Raw genomic sequence first — 22,371 nt, forward strand, 5'->3', positions numbered from 1 at the left:
GTGTTATATCGTCATACACAATGATTCTCTTTTACGTTAGTCAAGTACAATTTATTTACGGAAAATCGTCATACATCAGCAGAATTCGGTTGCCATTGATAAGATGCATTTAGTTGATTTTCCCGTCGTTTTCATTGTAAATTCATCGTTACGTATGATAAGTGATATGACGCAATACAGTAAATTTTCCAATAATATTGTGTTTCTTTTTCTCTATTGCAAGAATAATCGGCCTTAGATTAAGTTGGATTAAGAAATATTTTGATAATGAATATGTCTTTAATGATCAATTGGTTAATCTATCATTATGTTTTGTGTGTTACTATCAAGAGTGTTACAGAGAAGAGCTTAGGTATTATAATGTAGTAAATGGTGGAGGTCTAAAAGTTGTGATCATTTAGTCAAGAATTGCTACGTAGCTTCCGAGACGACTCACGGGATGCGGTGCGCTGTAATCGATAATTACATCCACATTCACTCATTTTTATTGACAATCTTGAATGACTGCTCTAGCTGTGTATATAGAATTAGATTTAGCATATAGATGTTAGTTTTATACACTTTTTTTGGTTGAATTTAATTGCGTATTTGACTGAAAATTTCCCCATCACCATTGTAAGTGAGCGTGGAATGGCAACTGAGAGGGAGTCTGCCAGATTCCCTCGTGTAAAATGTTGGAAAGTATTCCAAACGTTAGGGAGAAAAATGGACCAAATTATACAAATATATCAAAATTATCTTTATTTTGCTATGGCAAATTATATCTTATATGTAAAAAATAAGAGTTATTTTATCGGACTGCAAAGAAAAATATAGGAAAACTTCAAACGTACAACAAGGCTTCTAACGCGTGAATACCTCGACCCATGGAAACTCGTACCGGAGACTTTCCAAATGCCACCAGATAATCCTGACTGTATATATAGTAATGTAAATATTATTTTCCTAGTATATATACTTTGTGAGTTAAATATATTTATTTATTACCCTAAAGACTTTGAAACTTGCTATGAAAGAATGTTTACTGACCGCATTGAAAAGCCCATCAGGAGTTTAACAGTAATATATATACTTAGGCTACTTTCATTCATGCTAGATTTACACCTCTTAAACTTTTTCCAATTAATTAAAATATATATTATTATTTAATATGATATGAATCACTCTGGTACAAAATAGGTGCGAAGCCTTAATGAAGGCTAAATTGGCCTGACCAGAAAATGAATATATGCAGAATACCAGTGATGTGTATAACCGCCATATCTAAAAAAAAAAATTACCTATACTCCTTACTCTTTTTCCTAACAACCTCAGATCTGTAAGAGCACCATGTGTTCATCATTACAGCGAGGCTAAATATCTTGGTGGACGTATCTGTGGATATTGGTACGGTGAGGAATCTTGGCCATTAGTTACATTTTCTGCCGAGTGATGGCGCTAAGGCGCTAGTGGCGCGCAGAGCGTGGTGTGAAGAACCGCCATGATTGTACTGCGGTTCCCAAGCACCTGAATCAGTGTTTTTTTCTCCAATTAATTCTTTGTGTGTGTTGGAAAGAGAAAATTAGCAAGATGGGCACATCCTAGTTAGTGCCTCCCCTATTTTGCGGTGGGCTGTAGCCCGCTCAGCCCCCCGTGAAGTAAATTATGAAGTGTTTTGTTGTGGTGCGGGCCTGCTAATATTTGTGCTGCCAAAATGAGCAAGTTTCGCGCGAGGCAGCTCGATGCCTCAAAACCTATCCCTGTGTATATGCAAGAGGATATTCCGGACTATGCGGAATTTAATGCAATCAACAGGACAGTGCCGCAGATGCCCACGGGCATGGAAAAGGAGGAAGAAACGGTGAGTAAGAGAGGTGAGGGTGGCGCGCTGGAAGGCCTGCGCCGCCGCCATGTTGGATCTCCGGGCGCCAAATTCAAAACCCACAAATTCTTGAGATATTTTCACACCTCAGTTTGTTGTCGTACACAACTGCCATGACAACCCCAGTTTTGGCGCCCTCTTGGCCTTGTTTGAGACATTCAGGGGCAGAGAGCCCGTCAAATTTGGCGGGGAGAGTGTATGGGTGTGTGTGGGGCTGGTGTTTTGACAGGTGTGTAGAGCAGCTGGCGCCAGTGCCACTGGGCTTATACCCGATGTTGTGGGTGGCACTCTCTCGTGGGTGGCCCACTCGTGGGTGTCATTCGTGGGTGTCACATTCGTGGGTGCCACTCTTGTGGGTGCCAGTCGTGGGGTGCCTTATTCGTGGCTGTCATACTAATGAGTGCCTTATTCGTGGCTGTCACACTAATGAGTGCCTTATTCGTGGCTGTCACACTAATGAGTGCCTTATTCGTGGCTGTCACACCAATGAGTGCCTTATTCGTGGCTGTCACACCAATGAGTGCCTTATTCGTGGCTGTCACACCAATGAGTGCCTTATTCGTGGCTGTCACACCAATGAGTGCCTTATTCGTGGCTGTCACACCAATGAGTGCCTTATTCGTGGCTGTCACACCAATGAGTGCCTTATTCGTGGCTGTCACACCAATGAGTGCCTTATTCGTGGCTGTCACACCAATGAGTGCCTTATTCGTGGCTGTCACACCAATGAGTGCCTTATTCGTGGCTGTCACACCAATGAGTGCCTTATTCGTGGCTGTCACACCAATGAGTGCCTTATTCGTGGCTGTCACACCAATGAGTGCCTTATTCGTGGCTGTCACACCAATGAGTGCCTTATTCGTGGCTGTCACACCAATGAGTGCCTTATTCGTGGCTGTCACACCAATGAGTGCCTTATTCGTGGCTGTCACACCAATGAGTGCCTTATTCGTGGCTGTCACACCAATGAGTGCCTTATTCGTGGCTGTCACACCAATGAGTGCCTCATTCGTGGCTGTCACACCAATGAGTGCCTCATTCGTGGCTGTCACACCAATGAGTGCCTCATTCGTGGCTGTCACACCAATGAGTGCCTCATTTGTGGCTGTCACACCAATGAGTGCCTCATTTGTGGCTGTCACACCAATGAGTGCCTTATTTGTGGCTGTCACACCAGTGAGTGCCTTATTTGTGGCTGTCACACCAATGAGTGCCTTATTCGTGGCTGTCACACCAATGAGTGCCTCATTCGTGGCTGTCACACCAATGAGTGCCTTATTCGTGGCTGTCACACCAATGAGTGCCTTATTTGTGGCTGTCACACCAATGAGTGCCTTATTCGTGGCTGTCACACTAATGAGTGCCACATTCGCAGGTGCTAGACTGACAGTTCCCATGCTCCCCTCTTAAACATTAGCACACATTTGGCCCTTCATGTTTTAATTAGGTCAGTAACACAACAGTGACAGATAAACACTGCCAAATAAACAATAAAGAATGTTTACATATGGAATGAATGGTTTTGAATTTAATGTTTTGATATATTCACTGTTGCTGGGTGAATGAATCTATTCACAAATGCTGGGTGAATGAATCTATTCACTGTTGCTGGGTGAATGGATCTATTCACTGTTGCTTGGTGACTAGCAGTGGTGCTGTGTGACTGCCACTGGTGCTGTAACTGGCACTGGTTTGATTGTCACTGTTATTGTGTGACTGAAACTGTTGGTGTGTAACTGGCACAGATGGTGTGACTAGCACTGTTGCTGTGTGAATGGCACTGGTAGTAACTGGCAGTAATAGTGTGTGTGAGACTGGCACTGATAGTGTGTGTGAGACTGGCACTGATAGTGTGTGTGTGAGAGACTGGCACTGATAGTGTGTGTGTGAGAGACTGGCACTGATAGTGTGTGTGTGAGAGACTGGCACTGATAGTGTGTGTGTGAGAGACTGGCACTGATAGTGTGTGTGTGAGAGACTGGCACTGATAGTGTGTGTGTGAGAGACTGGCACTGATAGTGTGTGTGTGAGAGACTGGCACTGATAGTGTGTGTGTGTGAGAGACTGGCACTGATAGTGTGTGTGTGTGAGAGACTGGCACTGATAGTGTGTGTGTGTGAGAGAGACTGGCACTGAAGTGTGTGTGAGAGAGAGACTGGCACTGATAGTGTGTGTGTGAGAGAGACTGGTACTGATAGTGTGTGTGAGAGAGACTGGCACTGATAGTGTGTGTGAGAGAGACTGGCACTGATAGTGTGTGTGTGAGAGACTGGCACTGATAGTGCGTGTGTGTGTGTGAGAGAGACTGGCACTGATAGTGCGTGTGTGTGTGAGAGAGACTGGCACTGATAGTGTGTGTGTGTGTGAGATACTGGCACTGATAGTGCATATGTGAGTGAGAGACTGGCACTGATAGTGCATATGTGAGTGAGAGACTGGCACTGATAGTGCATGTGTGTGTGTGACTGGCACTGATAGTGCATGTGTGAGACTGGCACTGATAGTGCATGTGAGAGACTGGCACTGATAGTGCATGTGAGAGACTGGCACTGATAGTGCATGTGAGAGACTGGCACTGATAGTGCATGTGTGTGTGTGAGAGACTGGCACTGATAGTGCATGTGTGTGTGTGAGAGAGACTGGCACTGATAGTGCATGTGTGTGTGTGAGAGAGACTGGCACTGATAGTGCATGTGTGAGAGAGACTGGCACTGATAGTGCATGTGTGAGAGAGACTGGCACTGATAGTGCATGTGTGAGAGACTGACACTGATAGTGCATGTGTGAGAGAGACTGGCACTGATAGTGCATGTGTGTAACTGGCACTGATAGTGTGTGTGTGAGACTGGCACTAATAGTGTGTGTGTGAGACTGGCACTAATAGTGTGTGTGTGAGACTGGCACTAATAGTGTGTGTGTGAGACTGGCACTAATAGTGTGTGTGTGAGACTGGCACTAATAGTGTGTGTGAGACTGGCACTAATAGTGTGTGAGACTGTCACTAATAGTGTGTGTGAGACTGGCACTAATAGTGTGAGAGAGACTGGCACTGATAGTATGTGTGTAACTGGCACTGATAGTGTGTGTGGGACTGGCACTAATAGTGTGTGTGTGTGAGACTGGCATTAATAGTGTGTGTGTGAGAAACTGGCACTGATAGTATGTGTGTGTGAGACTGGCACTGATAGTGTGTGTGAGACTGGCACTGATAGTGTGTGTGAGACTGGCACTGATAGTGTGTGTGAGACTGGCACTGATTATGTGTGAGAGACTGGCACTGATATCTGTGCCAGTCTCACACACACACTAAGGTGCGTGTGAGAGAGAGAGAGACTGGCACTGATAGTGTGTGTGACTGGTACTGATAGTGTGTGTGAGATTGGCACTGAGAGTGTGTGTGAGACTGGCACTGATTGTGTGACTGGTACTGATAGTGTGTATGTGAGAGACTGGCACTGATAGTGTGTGAGAGACTGGCACTAATAGTGTGCTGTGTGTGTGAGATTCTGGCACTGATAGTGCATGTGAGATACTGGCACTGATAGTTTGTGTGTGACTGGCACTGATAGTGTGTGACTGGCACTGATAGTGTGTGACTGGCACTGATAGTGTGTGAGACTGGCACTGATAGTGTGTGACTGGCACTGATAGTGTGTGACTGGCACTGATAGTGTGTGAGACTGGCACTGATAAGTGTGTGTGAGACTGGCACTGATAGTGTGAGAGACTGGCACTGATAGTGTGTGTGTGAGAGACTGGCACTGATAGTGTGTGTGTGAGAGACTGGCACTGATAGTGTGTGTGTGAGAGACTGGCACTGATAGTGTGTGTGTGAGAGACTGGCACTGATAGTGTGTGTGTGAGAGACTGGCACTGATAGTGTGTGTGAGAGACTGGCACTGATAGTGCGTGTGAAAGACTGGCACTGATAATGCATGTGAGACTGGCACTAATAGTGTGTGAGACTGGCACTGATAGTGTGTGTGAGAGACTGGCACTGATAGTGCGTGTGAGACTGGCACTGATAGTGTGCGTGAGAGACTGGCACTGATAGTGTATGAGAGAGACTGGCACTGATAGTGTATGAGAGACTGGCACTGATAGTGTATGAGAGAGACTGGCACTGATAGTGTATGAGAGAGACTGGCACTGATAGTGTATGAGAGAGACTGGCACTGATAGTGTATGAGAGAGACTGGCACTGATAGTGTATGAGACTGGCACTGATAGTGTATGTGAGACTGGCACTGATAGTGTATGAGAGAGACTGGCACTGATAGTGTATGAGAGAGACTGGCACTGATAGTGTATGAGAGAGACTGGCACTGATAGTGTATGAGAGAGACTGGCACTGATAGTGTATGAGAGAGACTGGCACTGATAGTGTATGAGAGAGACTGGCACTGATAGTGTATGAGAGAGACTGGCACTGATAGTGTATGAGAGAGACTGGCACTGATAGTGTATGAGAGAGACTGGCACTGATAGTGTATGAGAGAGACTGGCACTGATAGTGTATGAGAGAGACTGGCACTGATAGTGTATGAGAGAGACTGGCACTGATAGTGTATGAGAGAGACTGGCACTGATAGTGTATGAGAGAGACTGGCACTGATAGTGTATGAGAGAGACTGGCACTGATAGTGTATGAGAGAGACTGGCACTGATAGTGTATGAGAGAGACTGGCACTGATAGTGTATGAGAGAGACTGGCACTGATAGTGTATGAGAGAGACTGGCACTGATAGTGTATGAGAGAGACTGGCACTGATAGTGTATGAGAGAGACTGGCACTGATAGTGTATGAGAGAGACTGGCACTGATAGTGTATGAGAGAGACTGGCACTGATAGTGTATGAGAGAGACTGGCACTGATAGTGTATGAGAGACTGGCACTGATAGTGTATGAGAGAGACTAGCACTGATAGTGTATGAGAGACTGGCACTGATAGTGTATGAGAGAGACTGGCACTGATAGTGTATGAGAGAGACTGGCACTGATAGTGTATGAGAGAGACTGGCACTGATAGTGTATGAGAGAGACGCACTGATAGTGTATGAGAGAGACGCACTGATAGTGTATGAGAGAGACTGGCACTGATAGTGTATGAGGGAGACTGGCACTGATAGTGTATGAGAGAGACTGGCACTGATAGTGTATGAGAGAGACTGGCACTGATAGTGTATGAGAGAGACTGGCACTGATAGTGTATGAGAGAGACTGGCACTGATAGTGTATGAGAGACTGGCACTGATAGTGTATGAGGGAGACTGGCACTGATAGTGTATGAGGGAGACTGGCACTGATAGTGTGTGAGGGAGACTGGCACTGATAGTGTGTGAGGGAGACTGGCACTGATAGTGTGTGAGAGAGACTGGCACTGATAGTGTGTGAGAGAGACTGGCACTGATAGTGTGTGAGAGAGACTGGCACTGATAGTGTGTGAGAGAGACTGGCACTGATAGTGTGTGAGAGAGACTGGCACTGATAGTGTGTGAGAGAGACTGGCACTGATAGTGTGTTTGAGAGACTGGCACTGATAGTGTGTTTGAGAGACTGGCACTGATAGTGTGTTTGAGAGACTGGCACTGATAGTGTGTTTGAGAGACTGGCACTGATAGTGTGCTTGAGAGACTGGCACTGATAGTGTGCTTGAGAGACTGGCACTGATAGTGTGTGAGAGAGACTGGCACTGATAGTGTGTGAAAGAGACTGGCACTGATAGTGTGTGAAAGAGACTGGCACTGATAGTGTGTGAGAGAGACTGGCACTGATAGTGTGTGAGAGAGACTGGCACTGATAGTGTGTGAGAGAGACTGGCACTGATAGTGTGTGTGTGAGACTGGCACTGATAGTGAGAGAGACTGGCACTGATAGTGTGTGTGAGAGACTGGCACTGATAGTGTGTGTGAGAGACTGGCACTGATAGTGTGTGTGAGAGACTGGCACTGATAGTGCATGTGAGACTGGCACTGATAGTGCATGTGAGACTGGCACTGATAGTGCATGTGAGACTGACACTGATAGTGCATGTGAGACTGGCACTAATAGTGTGTGAGACTGGCACTAATAGTGTGTGAGACTGGCACTAATAGTGTGTGAGACTGGCACTGATAGTGCGTGTGAGAGACTGGCACTGATAGTGCGTGTGAGACTGGCACTGATAGTGCGTGTGAGAGACTGGCACTGATAGTGCGTGTGAGAGACTGGCACTGATAGTGCGTGTGAGAGACTGGCACTGATAGTGCGTGTGAGAGACTGGCACTGATAGTGCGTGTGAGAGACTGGCACTGATAGTGCGTGTGAGAGACTGGCACTGATAGTGCGTGTGAGAGACTGGCACTGATAGTGCGTGTGAGAGACTGGCACTGATAGTGCATGTGAGAGACTGGCATTGATAGTGCATGTGAGAGACTGGCATTGATTATGCATGTGAGAGACTGGCACTGATAGTGCATGTGAGACTGGCACTGATGTGAGACTGGCACTGATAGTGTATGAGAGACTGGCACTGATAGTGTATGAATGAGACTGGCACTGATAGTGTATGAGAGACTGGCATTGATAGTGTTTGAGAGAGACTGGCGCTGATAGTGTGTTTGAGAGACTGGCACTGATAGTGTGTTTGAGAGACTGGCACTGATAGTGTGTTTGAGAGACTGGCACTGATAGTGTGTTTGAGAGACTGGCACTGATAGTGTGTTTGAGAGACTGGCACTGATAGTGTGTTTGAGAGACTGGCACTGATAGTGTGTTTGAGAGACTGGCACTGATAGTGTGCGTGAGAGACTGGCACTGATAGTGTGCGTGAGAGACTGGCACTGATAGTGTGCGTGAGAGACTGGCACTGATAGTGTGCGTGAGAGACTGGCACTGATAGTGTGCGAGAGAGACTGGCACTGATAGTGTGCGAGAGAGACTGGCACTGATAGTGTGCGAGAGAGACTGGCACTGATAGTGTGTGTGCCAATTGTAGCTTGTTAATTTCCCACTTACTGTAATTAATGACACAAATGACAAGGGAGTTACCACGCTGTAGAAAAGTGTCACATGGTCCCAACTCCCCGGACAAGGGTACCGGTGTGAGCCTTGCTCTAGGGAGGTGGGTGAGAGACTGGCACTGATAGTGTGTGTGTGACTGGCACTATTAGTACTGTGTATGGTTGGCACTGATACAGTGGGACTGATTGATTGTGGCACGTCTATGTAACTGGTACTGCTAATGTGTGGATACACTGACATTATTGTGCACCTAGTACTTTAGTTATGTGGCTGACACTGCTACTGTGTGACTGGCATACATCGATATTATCACAGTGTAAAGACATGCTATGACCTATCACAATTACCCTAAAACTAACTCCTGTATATGATTGGATTTTCTTTACCTAACCTGGCAACTTGTAAATGTTTTGGGGGAGACTATTACATTCAGTTATGCTGGGTTTGGAGTGGTTTTTAATACTGTAAGGGGCATAATAGTTTAAATTATCTTGATTAGGTTAAGCAGTTGCTTTTTCTAGTTGAGAAGAAAATCTTAAGGCAGGCAGCACCACAAGAAGCATCAGTAGGGCCTTGGTCTTAGTATACACCATTTTTCTGTATGTCAGTGCTTTTGCACTGTTTATAAGTTTGCATTATTGATTATAATTCCAAGTGATCTTGATTCCATTAAGGGAACATCCCATGTATCTGCAGTATTATACTGTTCCACACTCGTGTACCTAGTATCTACTATGTGTAACATGTACAGTTTTTTGCAGGACAACTACATAATTGTATTGCTCTTTACAACTACTACATCCTCCTTTTATCTAAAATGACAAAGTCTAGCCTTTATTTTGGATGTAAATCACATTCCCCCTCTATTGTGTATGACAACCACATTTCCCTCTTTTATTGTAAATGGCAACCATATTTTGCTTTTAACATGTTATGCATGGCAGCTGCAACCTATCATTAGTTTGTGTATGTGTGGCAACCACATAACATGGTTGCTATCAACTACATAACATCAACTACAGTATGTTTTTATTTTATTTTTATTTTATTTATATATACACAAGAGTTTTTTCTTGTTAAGCCAATGGCATGCATAGCATTTCAGGCAGGTCCTTAATCCAAATTTTCTCCGGAATATGACCCGCAAAATCATTTAACATCCAGGTACCCATTCATTGCTGGGTGAACAGAGGCTACAGTTAGGGATTGGCGCCTGATCTATCCTCCCTGGCCAGGATACGAACCCAGGCCAAAGCGCTCGCAAAGTGCCTGGCGAGTATCTTACCACTGTGTTACGGGGACTACTAAATATAACTGCTGTGCAGTATTCCTTTAACCATGCACAACTCCAGCCTCTCTCCAGTATGTATAGTGCCCCCCATCCATTATTTACTCTGCATGATTACCACTAAGCCTTTATTGGGTAAAGTTGGTGAACTCCTGACACTTAAGAAAGCTATTGACATTCTTAGCAGACTAAAGAGAGTTAAATTATTTTTATTGCAATATTTTTATATGAATTAAAAGTTGAGAGGTTGTTTGATAAAGTGATACTGGGATGGACACTGTGCAGGTGTACATACAGCACCCACAGATAGGTATTGTCTGGAGCTGTATTCCACATTCTAGTATCTGGACACTACTGGTGTTCAGATGGGAGACATAGCACCCAATGTATATTGTGGTCTATATTATGCCTCCCTGTATTACCATGCTGTTAGGCAGCACTGTTAGAATAACATACCTTGCACCTGGAAGTTCTGACTGTGGGTGTCTGTGGACTAGGGATTCAGTGATGTCTCAGACTGATTGATAGCCTTGGACACTTTTTTTTTTTACTTATAATTCACCTTTCTATACTACAGTTTATGTATCTACCTGAAAATAATGGAAAATATTTACCTACCCATTTACCTACATAAATACTTTGGCATTACAGTACATCACATGATAAATCTTCACAAAAACTGAACTTTTCAACCTGACCATCTCAGATTGCCATGAGATTTGTTAGGATGGTAGAGAACATGAAGTAATTTACCTATGCAAAATTCTAGTGCTCAGTGATGCCAAATACTGTATTCATACAGCAGGGTTGCCAATGTGAAAAATGCAACATTTTTGCTTACAGGTTCAACATTTTTTTTTTTTAACTTATAATTGAGGTGGAACCTTCATGTTGTGCTCGTTTTGAAGCTAAGGAAGCATTGTTTTCATACAAAATTGTTTAACATTAAATATTGAATTTTTCATTTTAAGATCACATGGGGAAGTTGGGTCACACTTACAGAACTCAGTATGTAATAGTTGACAAAATATCTGGCCCATCAACCGTGAAGAGCTCAGTCCCCTAGAGTACTGTGCTTGCTCCAGTACTCTTTTTCATTCTCATATCAGACATAGACAAGGGGACAAACTATAGTGCTCTATCATCCTTTGCAAATGTCACTAGAATTTTTATGAGCAGACAACTTAGAGGACACGGCAAACCTCCAATCTGATGTAAATCAGGTCTTTCAATGGGTCACAGAAAATAATATGGTATTCAATGAAGATAAGTTTCAGCTCCTGCACCATGGAAAAAATAAAAATATAAAAATGGAAACTGTGTAAGAAACGCAGTGAAATCAAACCATTGAACTTAAAAGCAATGTTAAGGATTTTGGTGTAATCATGTTGGAAGACTTTACCTTTAAAGAATACAATAAAGTAGCTGTCATGACAGCAATAAAAATTACAGGTTGGATAACAAGAACCTTTCAAAGAAGAGATGCCATACCAATAATGATTTTCATGATGCTAGTGCTCTCTACAGTGGAATACAGTTCTTTTGCACAGAGTAGGATAAATTGCTGATCTGGAGAGCATGCAGAGATCCTTTACTGCTAAAATCTACTTGATAGAAATTCTAAATCATTGGGACCCATTAAAATAGTAAAAAATTTTTACTCTTTACAGTGCAGGTGGGAGAGATGTGTAATAATTTGCAGATGTAAAATATTAGAGGGACTGATTCCAAATCAGCACAAAGAAATAACATCACCTGACACCAGAATATCCCTACTGAAAAACAGAGATGCAATAGGTAATCCTTAGAGAGAACTTAACAATACTACTGAAGAAATATAAGAAAAATTCACTTTCGCAAACAGAGTGGTAGATTGTTGGAGCAAGTTAGGTGAGGTGGCAGTGGAGGCCATAACTGTGAGTAGTTTCAAAGCGTTAAATGACACTTAGTACTGGGAAGACAGAACACCGCAAGCGTAGCTTGTGGTATTCCGGGCGCCGGTGAGAAAACGATGAGCAGAGTTTCTTTCACCCTATGCCCCTGTTACCTAGCAGTAAATAGGTACCTGGGAGTTAGTCAGCTGTCATGGGCTGCTTCCTGGGGGTGGAGGCCTGGTCAAGGACTAGGCCGCAGGTACACTAAAACACCAAAATCAACTCAAGATATAGCTCAAGATATAACTCTCATCCTGTAACTACACTTAGATAATTATACCTTCTTTTAGGGTGCATGACCACCATACTCCCTTTTATTGTGCATGACTACCACACCTCCTGTGGTGCATGGTCACCATACTCCCTTTTAGGGTGCATGGCCACCACACCCCTCCTCCTGTGGTGCATGGCCACCACACCCTCCTCCTGTGGTGCATGGCCACCACACCCCTCCTCCTGTGGTGCATGGCCACCACACCCCTCCTCCTGTGGTGCATGGCCACCACACCCCTCCTCCTGTGGTGCATGGCCACCACACCCCTCCTCCTGTGGTGCATGGCCACCACACCCCTCCTCCTGTGGTGCATGGCCACCACACCCCTCCTCCTGTGGTGCATGGCCACCACACCCCTCCTCCTGTGGTGCATGGCCACCACACCCCTCCTCCTGTGGTGCATGGCCACCACACCCCTCCTCCTGTGGTGCATGGCCACCACACCCCTCCTCCTGTGGTGCATGGCCACCACACCCCTCCTCCTGTGGTGCATGACCACTACACACTCCCCCCTCCTCCTGTGGTGCATGATAATCATTCCCCTCTTGGTTTTGTACTTAACAAGAATAATCCTTTTATATTTGCATGACAACCACTCCTACCACTTTTACTTTGCATATCAAACACACTCCTCTTCATTTTTTATGCATGGCAACCATACTAATTTCCTATGCATGACAACCATTCCTCTTTATTGGGCATGTATCTATAACTCTTAACTGCACATTACAACCACATCCCTCCTGTTTACTATGCATTACAACCACATCCCTCCTGTTTACTCTTCATAACCACACCATTATCTTTGCCATGCATGCATAACAGCCTAACACCTCTTTTGACTGTTGATAAGAAACCTGTATGGTAAATATACAAAATGGAAATCACACTAGTTATATAACTTACGAGAAAAGATTTGGAGCAGGACAGCGTCTGGGGTGACCCTGGATGCTGGTTTGATCTCTCCGTCCTGCTCCACAGATTTTCACATAGGGTAAAGTTGCAGGTCTGAAAGTTATTGACGTTCTCTGTGGACTAAAAAATAGTTTCATTAGGGTTATTGTAAAATTTATGGTTTGTATCTGAAGAGGATATATCTGTAAAATGACATTGGAATGAATGCTGTATATTTGCTACCCACAGATATACTAACCCAAAGTGGTGGTATCCAGATTTTCATTATTCATGGAAGTGTCTGGACACTGGCACCAGTCTCTAGATGACCAAGCATCACCATTCGTTAAGGTATTTCTTCAGTGGTAATATATCTCCATGTATATTGTGGGTTTTTTATACTCCCAAGAACAACACACGTTTGATGACCAAACCACACACCAGAAGATGAAGATACGATGAAGTTTCAGTTCATCCTGGGCCATTATCAAGTCAATTAACACATTTTCTAAATGTTTGGCATCTTGAATGTCTGATAGTTATTTTGGTATTGGAGACAGGTGCTAGTTATTCCAATGTTCAGTGTCTCATTTCTTGAGAACTGCTTTAAGGTCTGAGTATACAAGACATTGTAGCAGGGGGTGTTAGAAATCTTTATTGATCTCATATAATTTGTCATATTTGTCACTTCTTTCTATGCTTCTGGAGACTAGAAAATAAATGCCTACCTTTAACAGTTTAAAGAATGTATTGGTACATTTGTCTGCAAACAAAAGAGAACAAAATAAATAACATATACAATAACCTCATAAATATGACTAAAAAATATATTTTCGTAAGAACCATGTTGAACCAATGATATTATTGAATCATTGAAAAATTGAGGCGTTTACTGACATAAATTATAAAAATGCAGTCAAAGCTTTACTATTGTATTTTCAAAATATCATACGTTTTTTTTTAAATTGTAGTATAAAGTATGTACTGTACAGTACAATACTTTAATGTTAGCATAGTTAACAAAAGTCAAAGGCTGTTTTCATTCAGTTGCAAATGCACACTCGGTGACATCCTACACAACTCAATAATTGATAGTGCCAAGAATATTGAAAATATTGTGGCTATTTTCTTTGCATGCATCAGTTACATAGTAAGAAGAGAGTAAATTAAGACTCGTGTAAGAGATGGTCATTCATTGTTATCCAGCAAATCATTGTCTAGTCTTCCTGTTGTTTTTAACATCTGCAGCTTCATGTTGGATACCTTGAGGTGATTTACCTTGAGAAAAAGCTGTTGGACATACTGTACTGTATTGTTTGCTTGGTTCGTATGTATTACAGGAGGGCAAATGAGTATTTAGGCTTCTACTATTTAAGGTTTCGAGGTTGGCATAGTTGGAATGAGGAGGAAATTGAATTTTTGTCCCTAAGATTTTGCATTTTTGGTCAAGTATGCCCTGACAAAATAGAGGGGTAAAGGAATAAATACATTGGTACACTTAACTCGATATTGGCCACAGTGGTTCTTAGCCAGGTATTATAATAATACACTGCAACTTAAGGTGCCATCACACACACAGATCACAATAGCGTGATGCATCAAATGAACGATTAAATCAGCGTCTGGGATGCTCTCGGACGTATGTTCGTACCCTCATCACGGCCCTTGTGGATTTGTTCAAAGGTGCCATATTTATTTTTACATGTTTCAATTTTTCTTTTCTTCTTCAAAGAAGAACTTCTTTTCTTCTTCTTTTCTTCTTTTTCTTTTCAAAGCTTCAATTTTCTTTCATTTTTTTTTGTTTATATAGTTAGAGAGTTTTGGACATTTTTGTAGTCATTTTAGCCTATCTGTTACTGCACACACTATCATTTTTTTTTTGTTGCCATTGATGTTTGGAGACATTCAGAAATTATGACTTTTTCTTTATCCTCTTTTTCTGTATGACCTCATGGTCTTTGCAGTTCATGAAATCCTCACCTTACATATTTTTTTTTTTTTTTAAGTACTATGCATACCACTTGCTGTGCTTGATGGCCACAACACACTTTAATGTACTTAACCCTCCACAAAAAGGTTTACCTATGCATGATCATCACATCCCCAGTTTAATGTACCGTATATGATAATCTCACACACTCACATACCCTTTATTTTTTTCTGCTTGACAACTATTCTCTTTATTGTGCTTGGCCCCTCTCCTCAACTTACTACCACCACTTCCCTCTACACATTTAAAATCTGTCTACAAAAAATTTAAAGTACTATACAATACGGAGGTTAAATGTATGTCATATTTCAAGTAATTCTCGGGCCCCCCAAAATACGTTTTTCTTTATGGAAATTATATTATTCCCATCCACTCACATACACATACTCATCCCTCCCTCCCTGCCCACCTCACACTCGTAACCCCACACTCATCCCTCCCTTCCGATCACCCCATACTCGTCCCACCCCACACTCGTCCCACCCTCCTGCCCACCCCACACTCGTCCCACCCTCCTGCCCACCCCACACTCGTCCCACCCTCCTGGGAAACACCCACTCCACAAAAGTTTTACGGAAATCATTGGCCTAGCAAGGACAAAGTTGTCCCACAACAAACTCAATAATGGCTGTGTTTACCTAGTGGCACTTTATAAATTAAATAGCAACCATAATCTTCCTTTACTGGCCATTGATTCTGTAAATAAGGATCAAAATATTGATCACAAAACTTGCTTTTAAATCCAGCAATACGGTAAATCAGAGGTCCTTAGAGTAGATACTGTACTAGATATGTAAATTCATAATAGGCCTAAGCTTTGGTGTGTGATGGGGTAAGTACAGCACACACTACCAAATTTTTAAGACACTACCAAAAAGACACTATATGCATTACAATTTAAGAAAAAAATGTGTATGCCCTTGCACACTTATCCAGATGGTGAAACATATCACTTGAAGGGAAAGGAACTATCAGGAGAAAGTGCCAAGCCATTACGACTACAGTACAGTATATAGCACTGGGAAGGGGTCAGGATAAGGATTTGGGATGGGATGGAGGGGAAATGAATGATGCCCAACCACTTGGACAGTCGGGAAATGAACGCAGACCGGCACGAAGCAAGATCGTCGCTCTACCGTTCAGCCCAAGTTGTTGGACACATGACTTGAATGTAAGGGTATTTTGTCTGTAGTTCGATGTACAGTATATTATGGCCTATATTATACCTCTTCACATTTGCATACCATTAGGCAACACCCCCTGATTTCTGAATGTTTGACCCTCTTGTATCCAGGAGTATTGATAGTCTTTAATAGTACAGGTACAGTGCAGTATTTGGGCCCAACAGATTTTTATAGTCTATTCTGTAATTGAAAACATGGTCCAAGTACAGCAACTCAAACACTATATCAGTCTAGACAAATTTTTACTATTTTGTTTAGCCTATTGGGTTTAAATTTTTTACCCGTATATTAGTTATATTCATACCCAAAGAAGATGGGATATTTTCAGTACAGAAGGTCATTTAAAGTTTCATAGCTTTCATAATCTGACTACTGTAAGCTGTTCACCATTGTGATATGCAACATTTCATGATTTTTTATACATTAAAATGGGTGCACCACACTTGCCCTTGGGTTGTACTCACTAGGTTATCTTGAGGTTATCTTGAGATGATTTCGGGGCTTTAGTGTCCCCGCGGCCCGGTCCTCGACCAGGCCTCCACCCCCAGGAAGCAGCCCGTGACAGCTGACTAACTCCCAGGTACCTATTTACTGCTAGGTAACAGGGGCATTCAGGGTGAAAGAAACTTTGCCCATTTGTTTCTGCCTCGTGCGGGAATCGAACCCGCGCCACAGAATTACGAGTCCTGCGCGCTATCCACCAGGCTACGAGGCCCCAGTAAGTAAGGTACTGGGTACCTTACCCAGGTAATAGGTAACCCCAAGAGTTAATAGGCACAAAAAAGCAAACTACTAACATAAAGACGAAAGCTTATTATCAAGTTATTCAGTGATATAATGTAAGCATAATATTCAGTGGTCATTATAATGTACAGTATTTTTATTTTTACTGTATTCTGTATTATATGTGTGTTGCCAATGTCATTCCTGTGCGAATAAGGGTTATCAAGCAAGATAAAATCTTATCTGCAAAAATACTATATAGCCTAGGTAACAAGAGTTGGTTATTTTCTAGTATAAAATGCAGTATGTATGTGTTTTTAATGACTGTTGCTGTTACACTGGAATTATTCAGGGATCAAAGCTAGAAAGATGGTCTATTGTACATAAAATTTTCAGGGAACTACGTATAAATAAGTTTGTTAATGTTAATAATCTTTGGTTTTCAGGAACATCACTTACAGCAGGCCATCTTTCATCAACGTGTGATTCCGGTACCTGAAGTGTACGACTTGGGTACCGATGATGCCTCCGTCCTTGACAAGATGTACCCTCCCACCTATAAAGTAAGTTGATACAGGAGAGTTGTTTTTTTTATAGTAGCAGCAGTTGTGGTACTGTCAACAACTGGGAGAGAGTAGTACAAGTGTCAGTGTGAAAGACAATTAGCTTGCCAAAGGCAGTTCAGTTGTGTCTTCACATGGTTGTATAGTATACTGTAGTACAGAACTTGCAATCTGACCAGATGTATCAGGAAAACTATATTTGATTAAGATTGGTTAATATAATTGTAAATAAGGTATAGGAAGGTAATGGTGTACTAGACATTTGAAATTTGATTTATTGAGTTGTCATCAAATTATATGGAGACAAATGTACAAAATCCATGCTGCTGGTGAAGAGGGTGAAGCCCACCCAGACAGTTGGAAAGACAGCCAAGCCCTAAAATTCCACCCAAAAAGGAAACTTCAACACATAATCCAAAGACCAAAAAAAAAAAATATCCCCCAATGAGCAGAAATAGGCCATAGATGAAAGAACACCAAAACAGTCAAGAAAAAAGCCAAGAGACATCCTCCTCCACCCCCTTCCCTGAACACCAGTGAGAGAGGTTCTACCAAGGCTAAACGGGATGAGGTATTAGTACAGTATGGGCTTTAACCGGGAAATCGAGAGACAGGCCGGGCTTTAGCTGACATTGTATCTATAAGGTGTGAAGGATTGAAGAAATTGTTTATGTAATAATCTAAGATGAGGTCTGATAAAGACCTTTTGTGCCCTCTGTAATCCTTTTGCGCTACCGCTCACAGGATGAGCATGGGGTGCACAATAAACTAGCTGCCTTCGGCGGCAACAATCAAAATCAGGCTGGGCTTGGGGAGTAGAAGAACTCCCAGAACCCCATCAACCAGGTAATGCCAAGACTGAAAAGATAATGAAGCTGACATGGAGGAGGGATGCCAGAGAAAGATGCTAATGCAGAACCGATAAGCTGCCACCTTGCTCTGATATCATCAAGCTATGATGGTATCATCCCATCAAGGATACTGTACCCTTGATGGGAATCAAGGGCAAGAAACTCTATACATGAAGCTCAGCTGAGGGCCAATCATGCCAACATGTATTAGTGCAGTCAAAAGATTCTCTCCCCATCAATAGCCCTATGTTGGAGAATGAGTTTCTTGCACTGCTTGGAAGCAAGGTGACAGAAGAGATGTCAACCCATTAAGTGTGATGTCTGCAACCCCACAGAGTAGGTGTCTGTGGTGGGATACAAAGACATTTAAGCCGACTCCAGGTAAGACAACCATGGTCATAGCTGGAGCGATATGAAATGCTGAAGGGTACACAACATGGGTGGGATAAAAATAATCATGAAGCATAAACAGAAATAAAGCAAGCAATGGCTCCAGATGCAGATGATGAGTCACAATAATGTGGCTGAAGATATGATGACCAACCCACTCATCAGAAAATGGAGAAACAACTTGAAAATGTTTCAAGGCAAACTGAAATGTCATCTTTTCTTCATTTTCTGATATGTGATTTTGTCATCAATGGCTCCAGGTTACTAATGTTCCAGAGAGCGCCAACACCGTATGTTTAATTAACACAAGTTTCTGCTCCTGCAGTATGGAAACAGTGAAAACATACAAATGGAAACTATATACTGTATAAAATGCTGTCAAATCATACTATAGAACAAAAAAGCAATGTAAGGGATCTAGGAGTAATCATGTCGGAAGACCTTACCGTTAAAGAACACAATAAAGTAGCTGTCTCAATTGTAAGAAAAATGACAGGATGGATAACATGAACCTTTCAAACAAGAGATGCCATACCAATAATGATACTTTTTCGACACTAGTGTTATCTAGGATGGAATAATGTTGCACATTGACAGCCCTATTCAAGGCCAGAGAAATAGCTAATCGGGAAAGCATGCAAAGATCCTTTACTGCTAGAATCCACTCTATAAAACTTCTAAATTATTGGGACCGATTAAAAGCTCTAAATCTCTATTCTCTAGAGCATAGGCAAGAGACATAATGTACATAACAATTTACATGTCAAAAATATTAGAGGGTCTGGTTCCAAATCTGCACATGAAAATATCACATGAAACCAGTATGCATGGCAGAATGTGCAAAATAGCCCCAGTGAAATGCAAAGGTGGAATAGGTATGCCAAGAGAGAATTCTTATCAACATCAAAAGTCCAAGACTTTTCTACACACTCCCACTACACATAAGGGGCATAACTGGCTGACCTCACAGTGTTCAAGAGAGAACTCAATAAACATATTCAAAGGATACCTGATCACAACTAGGCTGTGATTCATATGTCAGGCTGCAAGCAGCTGCGTCCAACAGCCTGGTTGACCAGATGACCAACGAGGAGGCCTGGTCAGAGACATGGCCATGGGGACATTGATCCCCAGAACTGCCACGAGGTATGAGATGAAGAAGGTTTGAGGGTTGAACTTTTCATACCCACCATTTTCATCTCTGTCCAGCTCATGCTCCACTCAAGCTGTCTTGGTCTCTAAATTTGATCTTGTAGTTACCATTTTCCTTTTACCTTTTTGCTCCGTTGCTTCTTGATCTTGCGTTTTAAGGTGGTGTATTTTTGAGCATCATTGTTGGGGTATCATGTTAGGGAATTTAATGCTTTCCAGAGTAAGTGAGCTCCCCCCCCCCCCCCAGGTTTTTGCCTCTGTAACCTTGGTCAAGTTTATTGACCAAGAATGAGTCCCCCTGGCAATTTGCTGTTGTGTGTTGCTTGTATAGGTGTGGTTTTCCATTTAGGCCTCCATCATGTACACTGGTTGCGACTGTCCACCGTTATATCTGGGCCACTTGAGGGTGTCTTCATATCTGTCGATACATGCTCATGCAGAGTCAGGCTTTGCACCAAAGCCTGGCTCAGATCATTTTGACTGGTTATCTTCTTGAGGTTATCTTGAGATGATTTCGGGGCTTAGCGTCCCCGCAGCCCGGTCTTCGACCAGGCCTCCTTTTCGTTACCCCCTCCCAGGTAGCAGCCCGTAGCAGCTGTCCAACTACCAGGTACCTATTTACTGCTAGGTAACAGGGGCATCAGGGTGAAAAAAAACATTTTACCCACTTGTCTCCGCCTCCACCGGGGTTCAAACCCAGAACGCGCTGTCCACTCAGCTGTCAGGCGTGGATGAAGCTTAATCCTGATCTTGCTGCTTCCATGACCTCAGGATGCATGTGATCTTATTGGCTTTCTTTGGCAATACTGTACTGTACTGTAGAAGTTCGCTAATCCGGACTATATGGGAAGGGCCCCTTGCCAGATGAGCACCTTTTCCGGATTAACTGACTTTTCACCAAGGAAGTCCAAAAGTGAACATTTCCAAAAATGTTTGTACCACAAACATAATTGGAATTGCCACATATAATTATAAAATATCCAAGTACTGTACAGTACTGTCATTAACTCTTAAACTGCGCAAAACCTCATATGATGTGTGTGACATTGAACTCGGTTTTTTAAATTTTCTGAAACTGTCAAATGTTTTGTGATTAATCTACTAGGCAAATGCTCCAATTTTGTCTAAATGATACCAGTGTAACTTGAAAAACAAAAAAAATAAAAAATGATAATAAAATTGAATATTGAAAACTTCAGATTTTGAAATCAGCTGCAAAAATATAAAAATATCACCAACTGTTCATTTAATGTTATTATGCTCTCAGAATAGCATATGATCTTCATTTTCACAATGGGCAAAGTTTCTTTCACCCTATGCCCTTGTTACCTAGCAGTAAAATAGGTACCTGGGTGTTAGTCAGCTATCACGGGCTGCTTCCTGGGGGTGGGGGCCTCGTCGAGGACCGGGCCGCGGGGACACTAAAGCCACGAAATCATCTCAAGATAACCTCAAGATAACGCTGTTGTAATTTCTGTGTGTAGCACCTAGTACTCCTTTGTCCATGTGCTGCTTGCTGGTGGGCTGTAAGCATTTATGATTATCAGTTTATCATCCTGATTCCAAACCTGCAATGCCAATATGTATGTCAATTTCTTGAGGGTTTTCGATTATTACCTTTTTTACCTTCAGGTGTTCTTTCACTAGCACAGCCACTCCTCCCTCTTCCCCCCCCCCCCCCCCTTCCTAGTTTTCCTGTCACATCTTCACTGAGTAGCCCCTTGGGAATACGACCTCATTTAAAATATTTTCTTCAAGTTCCGTCTCTGTTAGTGCGACAATACCTGGGAACTTAAGCTGAATTATCCCTTGGTTCCAGTATTTTTTTTATCTCGCTGCTTTTATGTTGGTTATTCATGAACGCGAACCATGTTATTTATAAGATTTTCAGAAACATGTTCCCTTTCCCTTTGTCCTTTACTGCCCTTATTCTAATGATTTTGTTGCTTTGTTTTTATATACCATTTCAGTATCTTTTCAGTCCCTAACACTTTGTAGAAAAAATTATTTCTTAATTTCTATTCCCATTTAGACGTTTTGCTTCATTGTGGTTTGTTTTCATCCTTTCTCTGTCTTCCTTTGCCGGTCGGCCGAGCGGACAGCATGCTGGACTTGTGATCCTGTGGTCCTAGGTTCGATCCCAGGCGCCGGCGAGAAACAATGGGCAGAGTTTCTTTCACCCTATGCCCCTGTTACCTAGCAGTAAAATAGGTACTTGGGTGTTAGTCAGCTGTCACGGGCTGCTTCCTGGGGGTGTAGGCCTG

At 42.7% G+C, this 22,371-nt stretch overlaps 1 protein-coding gene across 3 annotated transcripts in view; it reads left to right on the forward strand.

Moving 5' to 3' along the window:
* Positions 1-22,371, forward strand: part of E(Pc) (Enhancer of Polycomb) — a 112,939-nt gene that overhangs the window by 52,991 nt on the left and 37,577 nt on the right. Inside the window, exons 1-2 of one of the 3 annotated variants that reach the window (XM_045762024.2) lie at positions 1,294-1,840; positions 17,598-17,714. In XM_045762024.2, the coding sequence (XP_045617980.1) occupies positions 1,694-1,840; positions 17,598-17,714 (264 nt within the window). In that variant the 5' untranslated portion in view covers positions 1,294-1,693. Of the gene's footprint in view, positions 1-1,293; positions 1,841-17,597; positions 17,715-22,371 lie in introns of those variants that run through there. The other 2 variants (XM_045762026.2, XM_069339867.1) reach the window with 2 other exon arrangements.

Source organism: Procambarus clarkii, chromosome 42, assembly GCF_040958095.1.
Source record: "Procambarus clarkii isolate CNS0578487 chromosome 42, FALCON_Pclarkii_2.0, whole genome shotgun sequence".
NCBI classification, from domain to species: Eukaryota; Metazoa; Arthropoda; class Malacostraca; order Decapoda; family Cambaridae; genus Procambarus; species Procambarus clarkii.